At 35.1% G+C, this 14,588-nt stretch overlaps 1 protein-coding gene across 14 annotated transcripts in view; it reads right to left on the bottom strand.

Annotated features, from left to right (window-relative positions):
* The window catches only part of FRYL (FRY like transcription coactivator), a 177,509-nt gene that overhangs the window by 50,499 nt on the left and 112,422 nt on the right, over nucleotides 1-14,588 (bottom strand). For all 14 annotated transcript variants that reach the window (XM_074866146.1, XM_074866149.1, XM_074866144.1 and 11 more), the window contains 11 exons: nucleotides 12,345-12,402; nucleotides 10,776-10,867; nucleotides 8,970-9,142; nucleotides 8,372-8,532; nucleotides 7,722-7,832; nucleotides 6,650-6,804; nucleotides 6,311-6,410; nucleotides 5,014-5,182; nucleotides 4,002-4,261; nucleotides 2,965-3,105; nucleotides 1,010-1,178 (listed from right to left, as the gene is read on the bottom strand). In XM_074866146.1, coding sequence (XP_074722247.1) covers nucleotides 1,010-1,178; nucleotides 2,965-3,105; nucleotides 4,002-4,261; nucleotides 5,014-5,182; nucleotides 6,311-6,410; nucleotides 6,650-6,804; nucleotides 7,722-7,832; nucleotides 8,372-8,532; nucleotides 8,970-9,142; nucleotides 10,776-10,867; nucleotides 12,345-12,402 — 1,589 coding nt within the window. The remainder of the gene's footprint in view (nucleotides 1-1,009; nucleotides 1,179-2,964; nucleotides 3,106-4,001; nucleotides 4,262-5,013; nucleotides 5,183-6,310; nucleotides 6,411-6,649; nucleotides 6,805-7,721; nucleotides 7,833-8,371; nucleotides 8,533-8,969; nucleotides 9,143-10,775; nucleotides 10,868-12,344; nucleotides 12,403-14,588) is intronic.

The following is a 14,588-nucleotide window of genomic DNA, read 5'->3' on the forward strand; positions in this document are numbered from 1 at the left end:
TTTAGAGACCCATTTTTTTTTCTTTCCTGGATGCTATACATCATAGTAATCCATAAAATGTAGTTGGACTTTGGTATACAATTAATTCAAACCACAAAGAGATTAGGGATTAAAATCTAACAGCCTGGAGCAAAGCTTATGTCTACTTCTTTTTAAGAGAAACCTCCAAGCATCACACTGAATAGATAAACACAATCAGAAATAATTTCTCACCTTCCCCACAGATTTTTCTACTCTCAACTACACTTAAGTGTAAGATGACCATAATTTTTTTTCATACTTTTAAAACATTTTCACGAACAAACGTCAATGCATCCACCTTGTGATCCACATAATCCCTATGTGATAGGTCCAGGCTGCTTCATAACACTGACAGCTTTGCAGGACAAAAGTTAAGTCCTTGCTTAGATACTCTCCTATCCATGTCTTCTGTGGCTCACTTCGAAAGATGCTTCATGAGGACCAGACAGCTTTTCCCCACATTTCTCAGCATGTTCTTGGATTGAAGCATGAGGTAGACACTTTTTATATTTTCAGGGGGGGGGGTTTCTGATGATTGATCTATTGTTATTTGTTAATTATTTCTAAATAAATTCTCCTAAGTAAGTGTACTTGCATAAATTCCTACAGATGCAGCTTGTGTCTGTAACAGAACTTAAAATACAACAACTTACATGGATTTAAAATTATGTAAGTTTTCCCAGCTATTTGTCTGAATTAAAAGTGATACAGTGAGGGTAAACAGTGCAAGATCTGAACATAGACAAAGGCTAACACATATTAATACAAACCTGCTCCTTGTGAACCTATCAGATGTTCTTTAATAAGAACTGTAGGTACATTAAAAACTGCAGATCTTGTAAAACAGACTTTGTACATGAATTTATTTTTAGAAACAGTACATCGTAATCCTATTGAATATTTACAGATGAACTCCAATATTATAACTGATTGATAACAGCATGTTTATCATTGACAATAATAAAAGTTTAAGTTAATAAATTCTCACCTGAAGTGACAGAGGGGATTTTGTAACTGGAAGTAATGCGGTAATATGGTGGATTATCCATATGTGTGACTCCTGAACTGACAGGATCTGTAAGCTGAAGTTCACTCACCAGCTCTTCTAGTAGTTGCATTGTTTTATCTCTACCCAAGTAAACAATAACTTTCTTTACCTGCCATCAAAAAAAAAAAGTATATTTATATAAGATGGTACGTACATAAATAAAATTCTTATTGCAGTGACTTGATTAAAAAAAAGGAAAAGAAGAGATTTGAATACTGCAACTTGTTAGAATCAATATCTACCCTGCACTTCAAGTGAGAATACCTGAAACTTACTGTAGTTCTGAAAGCAAACAAAATTGCTTTCACGGCTGTCAACAGCAGCAAGCACCAGAAACATATCACAGGAGTAAGAAAATAAGTCTTCTGAGTTCAATGACAGTTAATTCAAGCAGCAAAAGATTTTCTTACAAAGGTTTTAGCAACATCTGAGATAAACATTGGAGTGAATGTGTTCTGACACCATTTATTTTTGATACTTCACAGTTGTGTTCTACACTATTTCTTTTCCAGCAAGTATCATATTTTTCCTCATGCTATTCTGCAGTGCTCTCACATGCTTTGACAAAAAATAAAATTGCTTTTGAGGTGGCTTGGAGTGGAGGTTTTTTTTAATACTTGGTCATGTGAAAATAATCACACTGTCCCTACATGGCATGACAGGTGCTTGATTTTACTATATTATCTGTCTGCTTTTTAGGACTATCCTAAATTACAGCATGAGGAAAAAAAATTAATTCCCAAAATGCTCAAGGCTTTTATATACTCTGGTAAGAATAAACACCTTACTACAGCAATATTTTATTAAGCATATAGCAATTAAGGATTCTCCACTACATCTTACTTCAGCAAACTAATCCTCGTCACTGCTAAGCAGCAGCAGACGGCTGCTACTCAAGTGATTACTCTAGATATCAGTAAATTCATATTTTTTCTGACATTTTATTGAATCATTACTGCTCAATGATTTATTTCCATCCTTCTGATAGAACTCAAAGATGAATGGTAAGCAAGTGATCCAGGGCATCTGACTTGTGGAATTACTTTGTCACCTTTTTCAAACCATATACATAAAGATTTTGGGCTGAAACATTAAGCTAGATTTCCTGATTTGCAATGACAACTATTGCCGATCAGTGAAGAACTTAAGCTGTCCTTAGTAAGAACTTAATAATATTATAGGTCCTGATTGTTTACTTCATAGCAAACAGGTTAGCAAAACCTGTAATGATTTTCTAATAAAAATATTACTTGTGGAACTATCTTAATTCTTCCTAATGAACAGAGACCAACTGCTGCAGTAGATTTGTGTTTTATGATGTAAAGAAGTTGTTCAGTGTATACTCCTAATAAAATTAATCTAAATTTAGCAATCAAGGTCTTAAGTTTCCTTTTTATGACAAAGGAACAAAAAATTGCTAAGACAGATGTAGACATTTTAATAAGTCTTTTCCATTTTTTATGATTTACTCACTAAATAAGGTCTACGGTCCACCTAGCATAACCTGAATTTTGACAACTCATAACTGACGAGGTGGCTAGTGGATTGTTTCAGACTTATCACCCTAAATTGCAATAATCAGTAAGCCTCAAGGAAGCCTCATCTATCTTTAAGGTGTGATATCCTTTCTGGTCTATTTCCTTTCTCAACCACATTCCATGAATGCCAGGTTTAACTGAAACTGATACTGAAATTTCAGTGCAGATGACCAAAGTAACTCAAACAAAAGAATTGAATTTGACTGGTTCATAGTATTTAGTGGTCATAAAATAGGGGGTTGGAGATTTTGATACTAGAAATCCTACCTCACATTTTTGTTTGGTTGTCTTTGCTGCTAAACACACAACTAATTTTTAAACTATCGATAGCACTAAGGAGAGACATCATATACTCACATAAGGCAAAAGGCTGGGTTCACTGTTCACTCCACAGATACTGATCAAGAAGTGCAAAATTATTTTCAGATTCTTTGGCCAGCTGTCTGCCAAAGTAGTCCAGACATTTTCTATCTCTGACCAAGCCACTTCATCACCATACTAGAAAACAAAATAAATATATCTCCTGAAAACTCCAGTAAAAAACACCATATTTGAAAGTGATCTGTATTAACCAAGTAGGACAGGCTCTAGAAAAAGGAGACATAAATCCTGTAAGAAGCTGTTGCCTTTTTAACATTCCAGAATGAAGCTTTCACATATATTTATTTTTATAAACACATTCTGGAAATATTTTCCTTTATAGCTATGAATATATAAAAATATATCTAAACTTCTTTGTACATATTATATATTTTATTTATATATTCATAACTTTATACATTATATAAGTATATGAATATTTATTTATATGTGAATTTATTTCTATTTTACTATATTTATTTACAAATAAATTTTAAGAACTATCTAAATTTAGCAGAGACATTCTTGCAGTTGCTGACAATCCTGAATAAAATTCCGTGGACAACAGACTTCCAAGAGTTTTTAATTTCTAGCTTAAAACATGATCTCTCATCAGCAGGATTCAAAGATATCAAGAATTGGCAGGAGCACCGCATGTGACCAATACTTTTCCTCTGTTAGAAGTGGCTGTCACAGGGTCTATCAGCCTCTGGCGACAAGACTGGTTCCAAAACTCCACTTTGAGATCATAGGTATACAGGTGACTTGGTATTATCTATCCAGCTAGACACGTATATTGCAAAACAACAGTTATAACTGTTATTATATATATAATAATTACTATAACATTTATACTATGTATTTCTTGTAATACCTCAAAACTATATGGTGTAGTTTGGGTACACATAAGTGACTCAACAAATATGAACAACAAGTCTTGAAAGTTTGGTAGCACAGTATCTCTGAACAGTACTTTCTCACACAACGCAACATTTCACTAGAACAAGATAGAGCACTTAATTAATTAGTTTTACCTTTGCAGTCATATACATCAGATTGTTCAGAACCATAGCTGTAGCCTGTGGTGATCCCCAGCCTTCTCCTCGTAGCCATCGTCTACTGTTCACCATTATTTCTCTGTCTTTCAAAGAATCTTCTTCATCTTCATCTTGCCGACGAATGGTTGGCAAAGGTTTCAAGTCTACCAACTCAATATTGTTCATCCATGGCAGCAGGTAGTGCAGCATCACCTGTCTCCCAGCTGGGTGAGCCGTTTGGATTCTCTGACTTACTTCTGTCATTCAAAAATTAGGTACATACATGAATTGCAAAACAATAATGAGAATTGTTTTGGTAATAAAAACAACAACTGTAAGCCCAGTAGACTACACTGATATAAAGTAATGCTTATACAGACATAATTTTTGTCTGACCAGTGCCATTTCATAATGATAAAATGTGCAGTCTTCAGTTAGCTAACTGAAGACATTGTTGACAAATGGTATGTTGAAGAAACCAGATTTGTGTATGCATACACACATATTCCTCTAACTGGAGGAAGGAACTGAAAATCTAGAGCATGCAAAAATGTACCAACTTTGGCAAAAAGCACTTAAAATTTCTTCTTCCTCATATTATTCCTAGTAGGTTTTTTTAATTGATGTGAGAGGTTACTATTCTGCAATTGTTTAAAAATGCTATGGAATCATATTTTTAAGCAATCTACAGTAAATAAGAAAATGCTAGAAAGGACAACAGAAGAATAGTTTTTACAAACAGTTGCAAATTATTTCTCTAATATGATTTTTTCATGGCTATTAGAAAGTCAGCAAAAGTATCCTTGATTCATGTTGCTTCCTCCTGAATATATTTCAAATACAAGTCAACAAAAACTGCCACTCAGTAAATTCCATTTTCTACATTCATTATGATGATGTTATTCTTTAGTGAATTACATATAAATAAATTATTGAAAAATAAGAATTACACATTTTGTACAATGCTTTTGACCAAATTAAGTTTTTTTCTTTTGTTCTAAAACCATACCTGAGAAGATAGCAAGTGTAAGTTCAGGATAAGTCCTTGCTAATTCTTCTGACAGTTGATAATACGACACAGAATACAGATGTGGTAAAGGAGAAGGCTGACCCAAAACCCCATCCGTCCGCTGAACTTCCAGTTTGTGAGCATAACGGAACATCTTTGGTTCCAAGATCTACAACAGTAATGTTCAGAATTTGAACTGAAGTATGGAGCTACAATAGAAATTACCTTTTAAATTCATGTATCTACTATCATGTAATGTTTCCTAACTATGCAGTTCTCCATACATACACAGTATTCACCGACACTGTGGAAGTTTCATAGAAGACTAGACTCGCTCCCCTTAATGAGTTTCCAGCAATAAATTTCAGAAATCTGCTTTCATAAGATACTGTATTAAAAATAAATTTCTCTATAACAAAATGAACACTTGTATTTCCAAACATTATCAATTTCTGCTCATCTGTGAGACATAGATAGGAGCAACATAATCTTTGCTGTGGCAGAGATGCAGCAGGAAACTAAAGCAGTTTGATACTTCAGAAGTCAGTTTTGGCTGATCTTAAGCAGTGGTGTTCATCTGAGAAGATAGATGGGGCTGAAAGGGAAGGTGGTGTGAGCACTGACATATCAACAAGGTTGTGACTTCAGTGGGGACTTTACTGTTGATTTTAGCCAACAACAAAAATGTTTGAAAACCCTCCAAGACTTGTGGTCTGAGTCACATGCAGCACAGATTCATTTATTTATTCTAAAACACTAATGCTGCCTGTAAGATCAAGCTTACCCCTAAATGATCTTGAAAATGAATATACAAAAGTAAATTAAACAGCTAACAAGACTTTCACTATCACCTCTCCACACAGATAGATGACAAAATGTTTGGCATTAATGCAAAAATCAGAAAACCAACTGCTACCCCAGCAGTAAAGGGACAGGAAGCAATATACTTCTCTCTGAGGTGCTTTTGGACAAATGGAGCTATATACCACTCTGTTTCAAGGCTAAACCAGAAGAATCTTGATTTAAGTTTTGTCTCTTCAAAAAAGAGAATATTGTGAAAATACAAGTCTTGAGTGCTTAGTTCATGAAAACAGACACACTTCCACTGAAGTCAGTTTGTGCCAGGTAAGGATCTGGCCTAACTATGTACTAAAATAAAGAAAAAAAAATATATATGTTGTATTTCATTACCGAAGAGACAACCCAATAATAACAGATTTTTTTTTCAAATGCACGAGACAATTCTTATTTTAAAAGGAAAGAAAAAAAAAAAAAGAATCAAAATTGGCTTACAAACCTGTAATAGTTGCATAGCAACTTCATAAATAGCCCTAGTAGAATCAGCTGCTTTAAATAGTATCAGATTCAGGAGGGTCACTGTATCACACTGGTAATCCCTAGGGAAAAAATTGTAATTGTGAAATAAGTGAAATTACATTTGGCTTTTTAAAATTTGAATTTATTAAAGTTTATTTTACAGGGGATATGGTATGGGTAACATAAAATTTTTAAAAGTTTCTCTAGTAACACATACACACGAACAGGGGTGATCTTTTCAGGGGAGGAAAAACCCCAGTTCTACATTAAAGCACGTTTTGAAAATTAAAGTTTAAAGTTCTGAAAAATGCTGTAGTACCTGTTTTGGAACACACTGGCTATGGCTTTAAAACAGCCAGCTGCTACCCGCTTGGAACCTGTGTAACACCGGTCTACCGCCCAGTACATGAGGTTACTCTGGTCAGGGTTGAGTTCCAAGAGAAGCATGACTGCCTCGCAGCCTAGCTGGTGAACCTGTATTCCAGAAAAGAACGAATTTATATATGAAAATAAATTAAAAAAAGAACAACTTACAAAAATGACATAAAATAGGGAAATAGATATTAAATTTAAAAAACCCAAAACAACTGCAATACACAAAATTTGTTCCATCTAAAAACAATGAGACCACAGCTTAAAATAACAGGTAATTCTATCAAACTGTTTAACGTTCAACTTGCACACACAGTCATAAATTATTGAAGCAAATAACTAGATAGCTCTACTGACTTTTTTCTCCCCCTCAGTTCGAAGGCTACCTTGAGCTATTTACTATTTTTACTTGTCTGACTACAACCTGAACACTGACCTGAAAGCATCAGATACAGAAAAGCACTTAAACATATGCAGGAATTCCAATGGAATACAAGGGACAGATCTATGTGTGGACTTGCACGTTCTCTTGAATCAAAGTAGCCCACTGGAACTGTATTTTTATGTAGTCATAGTATTAGTGCAATGGAGACCCTATTTTTTAAATCTAAAGCTTGCCTTACAGTTTAGATGTAAAGCTTAGTCTTCGTAACTGCACATGACCCCCAATGGATTCAACACTCTCACAAGAGTTCATCTCGTCTCCTTTAAATTTCTAAAAGATCTGCTTGCTACTACAACTTAACCTACGTGATTAGTTTAAGAACGATACACAGTGTTTCACTCCTTGCCCTTTCCTCTTCCATTCTGTTTTGACTATTCTTACACTGTGATTAGGGACTGTCTTCCTCAACAAGGTGAATACGCATACTAAGGACAGTGCAAAAATACGCACTGCTAAAACAGCTTTGAGCTTAAGCCACTCTAAAGCACTTAGGCCAATCTGACAGCAGAACTCATTAAAGCATATGTGGAAGGCACTGACAGTTGCAAACCAATGTTGATGTTGCCTGTATTACCTTTTTATCTTGTGAATCCAAAATATTATCCAGCCATTTGTATAAATAGCCATCAGATGAGAGCCCGACGTTATCTGCAACAGGGCCACAACACAGCACAGCAGACATTGCCTTGAGAAAGTAATTGAAAAACACTACATTTTAATAACTCAGATACAGGAAGTACTTTTACCAAGTCCATTAAAATATCAGAAAACTAACTTCTATTCAGTCAAGGGAGGAAAACCAAGGCTAATAAAAAACTGTTTTAACATCTTACTCAAAAAATTAACAAATCATATTTTTCTCAACTCCCAAATACAAGGAACTGTCAATACTTAAATGCTGATATATGTAAGAGTTAATATGTCAGTTTGATTGTTAATGTACTTTTACATGAAAGCCTTTCTCCTTACGGAAGGGAGGACTAAAGTCATGGGAAGTAAACATTTAGTAGTAATTTTAAGAAATTCCTATAGCAAGTGCAATAGTTTACAGTATTGAAAAAGCCGAACTGTCATAAATACACCTGTAGGCCAAATTAAAAATGAACTAAGTCACGAATGGCAACAAGGATGTGAAAACCACAACCAAAAAGTCCAAATGTTAAATTTGCATTAGAAAAGTCAACATAACAATCTATTTCCAAAATTCAAAAGGTCATAAAATACCTTTAATGCACAGTATTGGTGTCTGTTTATTCGCATGTTTCTATCACTGTATCTGTCGAGGGGAGTAAACATGATACTAAAAGGACCTGCCCAATGACTGAACAACATAAATAGACTGTGGCGTAGACTCTGTTGCGGAAAGACACTTCTTCTCTGGTGTACTGGAAGAAAAGCACGCAGTTAGACACGCTCCTCTTGTCATTCCTTAAAATAAAGTACGTGAAACAGACCCAAACAATGAATATAAAAGGAAAAAACAATGTAAAAACAGATTATTTCAACATCGTAATAGCTGGATGTAGGTTTACTATTGTCCTGTTTAATGCCACTAGTGTACAAGATTAGTCTACAGAATTTAAAGGCACAGTCAACTAACAAGACTTGTGCTAAATAAGAAAATTACTTGCACGCTTCCAAACAATACCAAAAATCCCTCTTAAGAACTCACGTTGCTTAAATTATTTTTATGAAAGTATTCTGAAACTTCAGAGAAAAAGTGGATTTTTTTGTTTAGGTTTTGTTTGGTTGGGTTTGGTTTCTTTAAATGTACTGCATATTAAATACAGTCATCAGAAGTTATTAAAGTATTTTTACATACCTGGAACATTCTGAATTATATTTGCCACTAAGGCACTAAAATGGCATCGAATATCTTTCAATGTATCAGAATCCTTTTCATTTTCTGCTTCTAGGAGTTGTCTTGTTAGATCAACATACTCAAGTAAAGTGTTGTTGAGGGAATGTGTTTCATTATCAAGGCCACCACTTGCACTTAAAAATAAAATTAAAAAAAATCAAATAGTATGATAAATACATACAACAATTTTTGAAAACAACTTTTTTTTCTCTTTAAAAAGAACCTTCAGCCTCATCACTGCAATTATTTAATTCAAAGTTATTTCTTTACCCAGCTTCTATTTCAGTGTTAAGTAAGAAGCTCCAGTGAAAGCAAACTAATAAACAAGTCTCACTATCAGAAGTCACCCATCATTCCACAGGATTAGTTCTTATACTGGAGACAAGTGTTAAAAATAATAATAAACAACCCCAACCAACCCACTCTCCACCCCAAACATGCAATTTGCAAACCAGAAAAAATAATTACTACTACTTAACTATAGACGTCTGTATTACATACTGATTTGGGGGAGTTAGTCAAGATGTTCGGTACTTCATGACATGCTATTGACTATTAGCAGATGAAAGCAATTTATTCATTTTGTATATTCATTTCCCATCTTCCTTGCTTCAGCATCTGACTAGACGTCTGTACTAAACTAAACATGGAGATTAAAGACTGCATGATTCAAACCTGCCCTCCTTTGAAAAACCATTGTTAGAAGGGTGATTCCTTTCCTCTCAGCTTCCTCCACCATCTTTCCACATTTGTATGGAAGACAACTAAAAAGCATGCCTTGCACACCAAAGGCAAGATAAGGAGGTTTATGGTAGCCCTTAATTGCTTGCTAGCTTCCACCACAGAGTCAGACTGGCCTCAGAGAAAAAAGCTGACAAAGTTCCAGGGTGCAGACTATGGTTAGGAGATATTTTACATACGCTAATTAAACACCAGTGAGTACCCCAAAAGATAAGAAGGGAGAGTACGATTTTAATGGCCACACTCTGAAAAATCAGCATGCTGAAAGGAAGAAAGGCATTTTAGCAATGCTTCCAAGGCAACATTCTCAAATATAATGTAGTAGGTTGCTTAAAGATTGAGAATTTCACACTGATTGTATTGCTAAGGTTGACAAATAAATGTTTAAGTATTGTTGTCTCACAGAATGGGAGGAGCTAGCCTAACCATATCCTAGCCTACTTGCTCTAATACAATTCCATCTGCATAGAAAAAAATTTCTAAGAGACCTATAAAACATACGCCAGAATTTTAAGTCTTCTTTCAAAGTGTCCCTACCAAGTAGGGTAAACTAAGAAAAAAAATGCAACCCAGTTAACACTCTGCCTCCCTCAGAAAGCAAAAGGTCCAATATTAATCAACAGTAGACTTCTCTGCATAGGACACACTGACAAGCATCAGGACTCCAGGTGAGGAAGAATTCCAGACTGATTATAGAATAGTTTTAACTTGTGTTTTCTGATTTGCATAACTGGTGCATGTTTGAGTGCACACAAAGAAGAAGGAACAAGACATACTGCCTGTTCAAAGCAATGTCCCAGGGAATAGCAGCATTTTAAATAAAAGACAGATCACAGTGACAAAGAGCATGGGCAAGGGAGAGATTAGAAAGCCAGCAAAATTCCCAGTTTTATAAAACCATATCTGTTTATTTAGTGGCATACTAAAACTCATTGAGGAATTCTGCACACCTGTTATACTGGGTCATAAGAATACTAGTGACTTAATTCAGAAGCATGAACATCATCTTGTCAGTGCTGCCCCTACCTGTGACTAATGACACCAGCATCTGCCAACAGTTCAAATATTCGTACTAACTGTACTCGTAAAATATCTCGACGCCTGCGCCGTTTCATGTTCTATTCAACAGAGGAAACACAAAATTAAATGATGCAGAGGAAAAAGTAAGTATAAAACTAGCATGGCATATAAAAGCATTATTATAATTGTACTACAACTGGCATCAAATTATCAGGGGTGCCAACCTTTTAAAAGAAGTTACCAAAATTACTAGCAATTTTAATAAACCAGACAATGAATAAAGTTTTTCCCTGTTGCATCTCCAAGATATAATAGGTTTGCTCTTACACGTATTATCAAAATAATGTTTTTTATCAGTCTCCTGTTACAAAGTGCAACATATAAACCAATGAAGTATAAATGTCAGTCTTTCTACATATTTTGAGGAGGTGATTCTGCCCCTCTATTCCACTCTTGTGAGACCCCACCTGGATTACTGCATCCAGCTCTGGAGTCCCCAGCATAAGAAAGATGTGGACCTGCTCGAGAGGGTCCAGAGGAGGCCACAAAGATGATCAGGGGGCTGGAGCACGTCCCTTACGAGGACAGGTTGAGAGAGCTGGGCTCCAGGGAGACCTTATAGTGGCCTTCCAGTACTTAAAGGGGGCTACAGGAAAGATGGGGAGGGACTCTTGATCAGGGAGTGTAGTGATAGGATGAGAGGTAATGGTTTTAAACTGAAAGAAGGTAGATTTAGACTAGATAGAAGGAGATGTGGTAGATGCCCCTGGAAACATTCAAGGCCAGTTTAGATGGGAATTTGAGCAACCTGGTACAGTGGAAGGTGTCCCTATTCATTCCAGGGGGGTTGGACTAGATGACCTTTAAAAGTCCTTTCCAACCCAATCTGTTCTGTGATTCTATGATTTGCATATGCAAGACTGACAAAACACACTGTAGCCCAGTAACATTTTGAAACAGAAGTGATGTTCCTTCCCATCATCTGTATTTAATTACAAATTTATTACTAATAAGAATATGATAGTTACCACAAAAAATACTGAGTAACCATCTCCAAGTCTGTGTTTGCAGAAATTATTATTTCTATGAATACCTATTGAGGCTTCTAAACTTTTCTGTAAAACATGCTCTCCATCAGAAAATTTTTAGTCAGAGCAGTCAGTCAGGTGAGCTTACAGTCTTTTTCATTTAAAAAAATAAAAAACACAACAAAGTTGGTAGATGGCAGAACTCAATTCAATGTCTTAGGTACAGTTGTGGGCATGTTACTGATGATATAAACAAAGTAACAACTTTGTAAAACTATGCTTAGGTAAAAAGAATTAAAAGAATATGGAAAAGTTTACAGTTATTTTTCCATCATTGAAACAGGAATAATATAAAGCTCAAAACAAACACAAAGCTCTTCTCATGTAAACATCCCACTATTGTTTAAAAAAAGTAACATCTCACCTTTTATCTGGTATACTGACAGTTTTTTGGTGCAGAAATTAAAGAACATAACATTTCTTTACTACCATTTGTGAGAAGACAGTTAAAACTGTGTACTGAATATAGTGAAAAATATCTAATTACCTCTGGCCTTCTTTCAAGTGCTTCCTTAATTATAGGATGTAATTCTTCTATTAATTCCCTGAATTAAAATAAAATAATTAAAAGGATAGAAACAATCATCAAATTAACATCTCAATTGAAAGATGTTACACAGCAACTAGTGTTATGTTAAAACACCCTCAGGTTTTCCTTCTTTACCTGTAGCTTTCTGAGTTAAATCAGCATTTAGAGATGTTTCATAGAAAGATATTTTCCTAACTTAAAAACAGACTACCAAATGGATGTCTCAATAATTACCACTAAATTTGCATTCACCAAATATTATGGCATATTTCTATCACAGACTATTTTAGTTTATTTTCACATTCAACATTTAACAAAGCCTTAAGTTGTAAATAGATACTATTAGGAAAAAAAAAATGTTGGCAGCTTATCATACGATGCTCTTTCAGTTGTCGTGATGGATTTAGTTGTTAATAAAGATTATTTCTTTAAGGCAAGTAAGTCTGACAGAAGTTAGACTAGTGTCTGTGAAAACTGAAAAGCAACATGCTTTGATGCTGTGGTTACATTCCCTATTTGTCCTGAAGCTCCACAGTCTTTATTACTACTCTGTTCCTTCTGCCAAACTAAGACTCTCTTATGAGTCCAAAAAGGGGGCAGGAAAGGGGAAGGTCAGTAGTATGGATCTATGCAGACAAAATACTAAGGTAAACATATTGGTTTTACTTTAATTTTGTTAATATATTAACTACCACCTCCACTTTAGATCTGTTGGAGTGTGACACATTTGTCTACTTCCTGTGCTATTGTAATTGAGACATATCAAAAGCATAAACTATTCCAAGTTTTCATGGTAAATGACTGACTCTGCTACATCATTCAAAGGTTCTCTTTCAGAGAATAGGCCCGGGTGTTCAGAAAGCTGCACAAACTTCTGCAGCGTGCTCAATTACAAGAGACTTAAGCATGGTTAGGGATTGTTTTATACTTTCTTTCAAACATAGAAAACAGAAAATAATTTGGAAGAAGCTTTTTTTTGTGCTAAAACATAACAAAGGGTCAGATTCCAATGGAGAGGAAGACACACCTAAACAAGTTCATGTGATCACTAACAGAAAATAAAAGAGAAAAAGAATGTTCTAGCAAGTTTAAGTGGACTGTATATACATATAATCCATAACGAAAAAAGATCCCGACTAAAACATACCAAGTGGGGAGGAACAGTGCTTAAAAAACCCAATAAAATCAGTGCAGAGCTGCAATGGTGAAGGCTGGGCTACAGTTAGCATCTGGTGTGAGTACACACATTGGACAGAGAAAAAAAGCTGGTCATCAGAAACAAAATATAATATCCAAAATAAAGAAATCAGAAGCCTGATGAGAATCAGATTTATATTTTTTTTTCTTAAGTTTACTGAATTGTTTCTAATTTAAAAAACAAGGATTTCTGGTGAAATCCTTTCTAAAAGCATTTTCTAGACTTGTAGAGCACAGTTATGATTTAAACTGTTCAGTACATCTTCAGGGTCATGGGACAAAGTCTTGCTTTACTCCTGGTAGGAGAGTAAAATCAAATACGATATAAAATTAGAAGATTATCGAAGGAATAAACCAGAATGCTATAGCTGAGAACTTGGCATTACAATTTCAAATACATCCTTGGCTCCTCATCTGACATAATATGGGACACAAATGATTGGAGAGAAGCAGCATCTCACTCAAAACCAAGACTACTAGTGATCCCTGGTTTCATCTACAGAAGCAGAGTTGGTTGCTATTGAATGGTACAATTTCATAACTTCCCACTGTAAGAGGTTGGCTGCTGTTAGAGAACATCTGATACCGAGCACTGGTCTTCCCAGGAAGTTTTCTTCCTCTCAGATGCTCTTCCTCTTTATCCATCCTCCATAAAGAGAATTATCAGTTGAGGACAGTAGCAGAGATGCATTTTAAAACTCATGGCTTCCTGGCATAGAGCTGCCTTTTCACCTCAGTGGATTTGTAACACACATTGACAGTACAGTACATTAGGATTTGAAGAAAAGTAAATTTCACTTGAGGTAGGAATGCCACGATGGCTAGATAGTCTGTTTTGAATGCAACATTTATATAAAGATTTGTTACAATAGGGTAACCAAAAGTTTTGGATTATGAGCTGAATCCAAATATGTTACACATGATGTTTGAAATTAAATTTACAGAACAAGTGACTTGGCACTGATTTAATTCTGCACAGTTACCAGTACCCACATGGACTTGTCA

This window comes from Strix uralensis, chromosome 4 (genome assembly GCF_047716275.1).
Source record: "Strix uralensis isolate ZFMK-TIS-50842 chromosome 4, bStrUra1, whole genome shotgun sequence".
Taxonomy (NCBI): Eukaryota; Metazoa; Chordata; class Aves; order Strigiformes; family Strigidae; genus Strix; species Strix uralensis.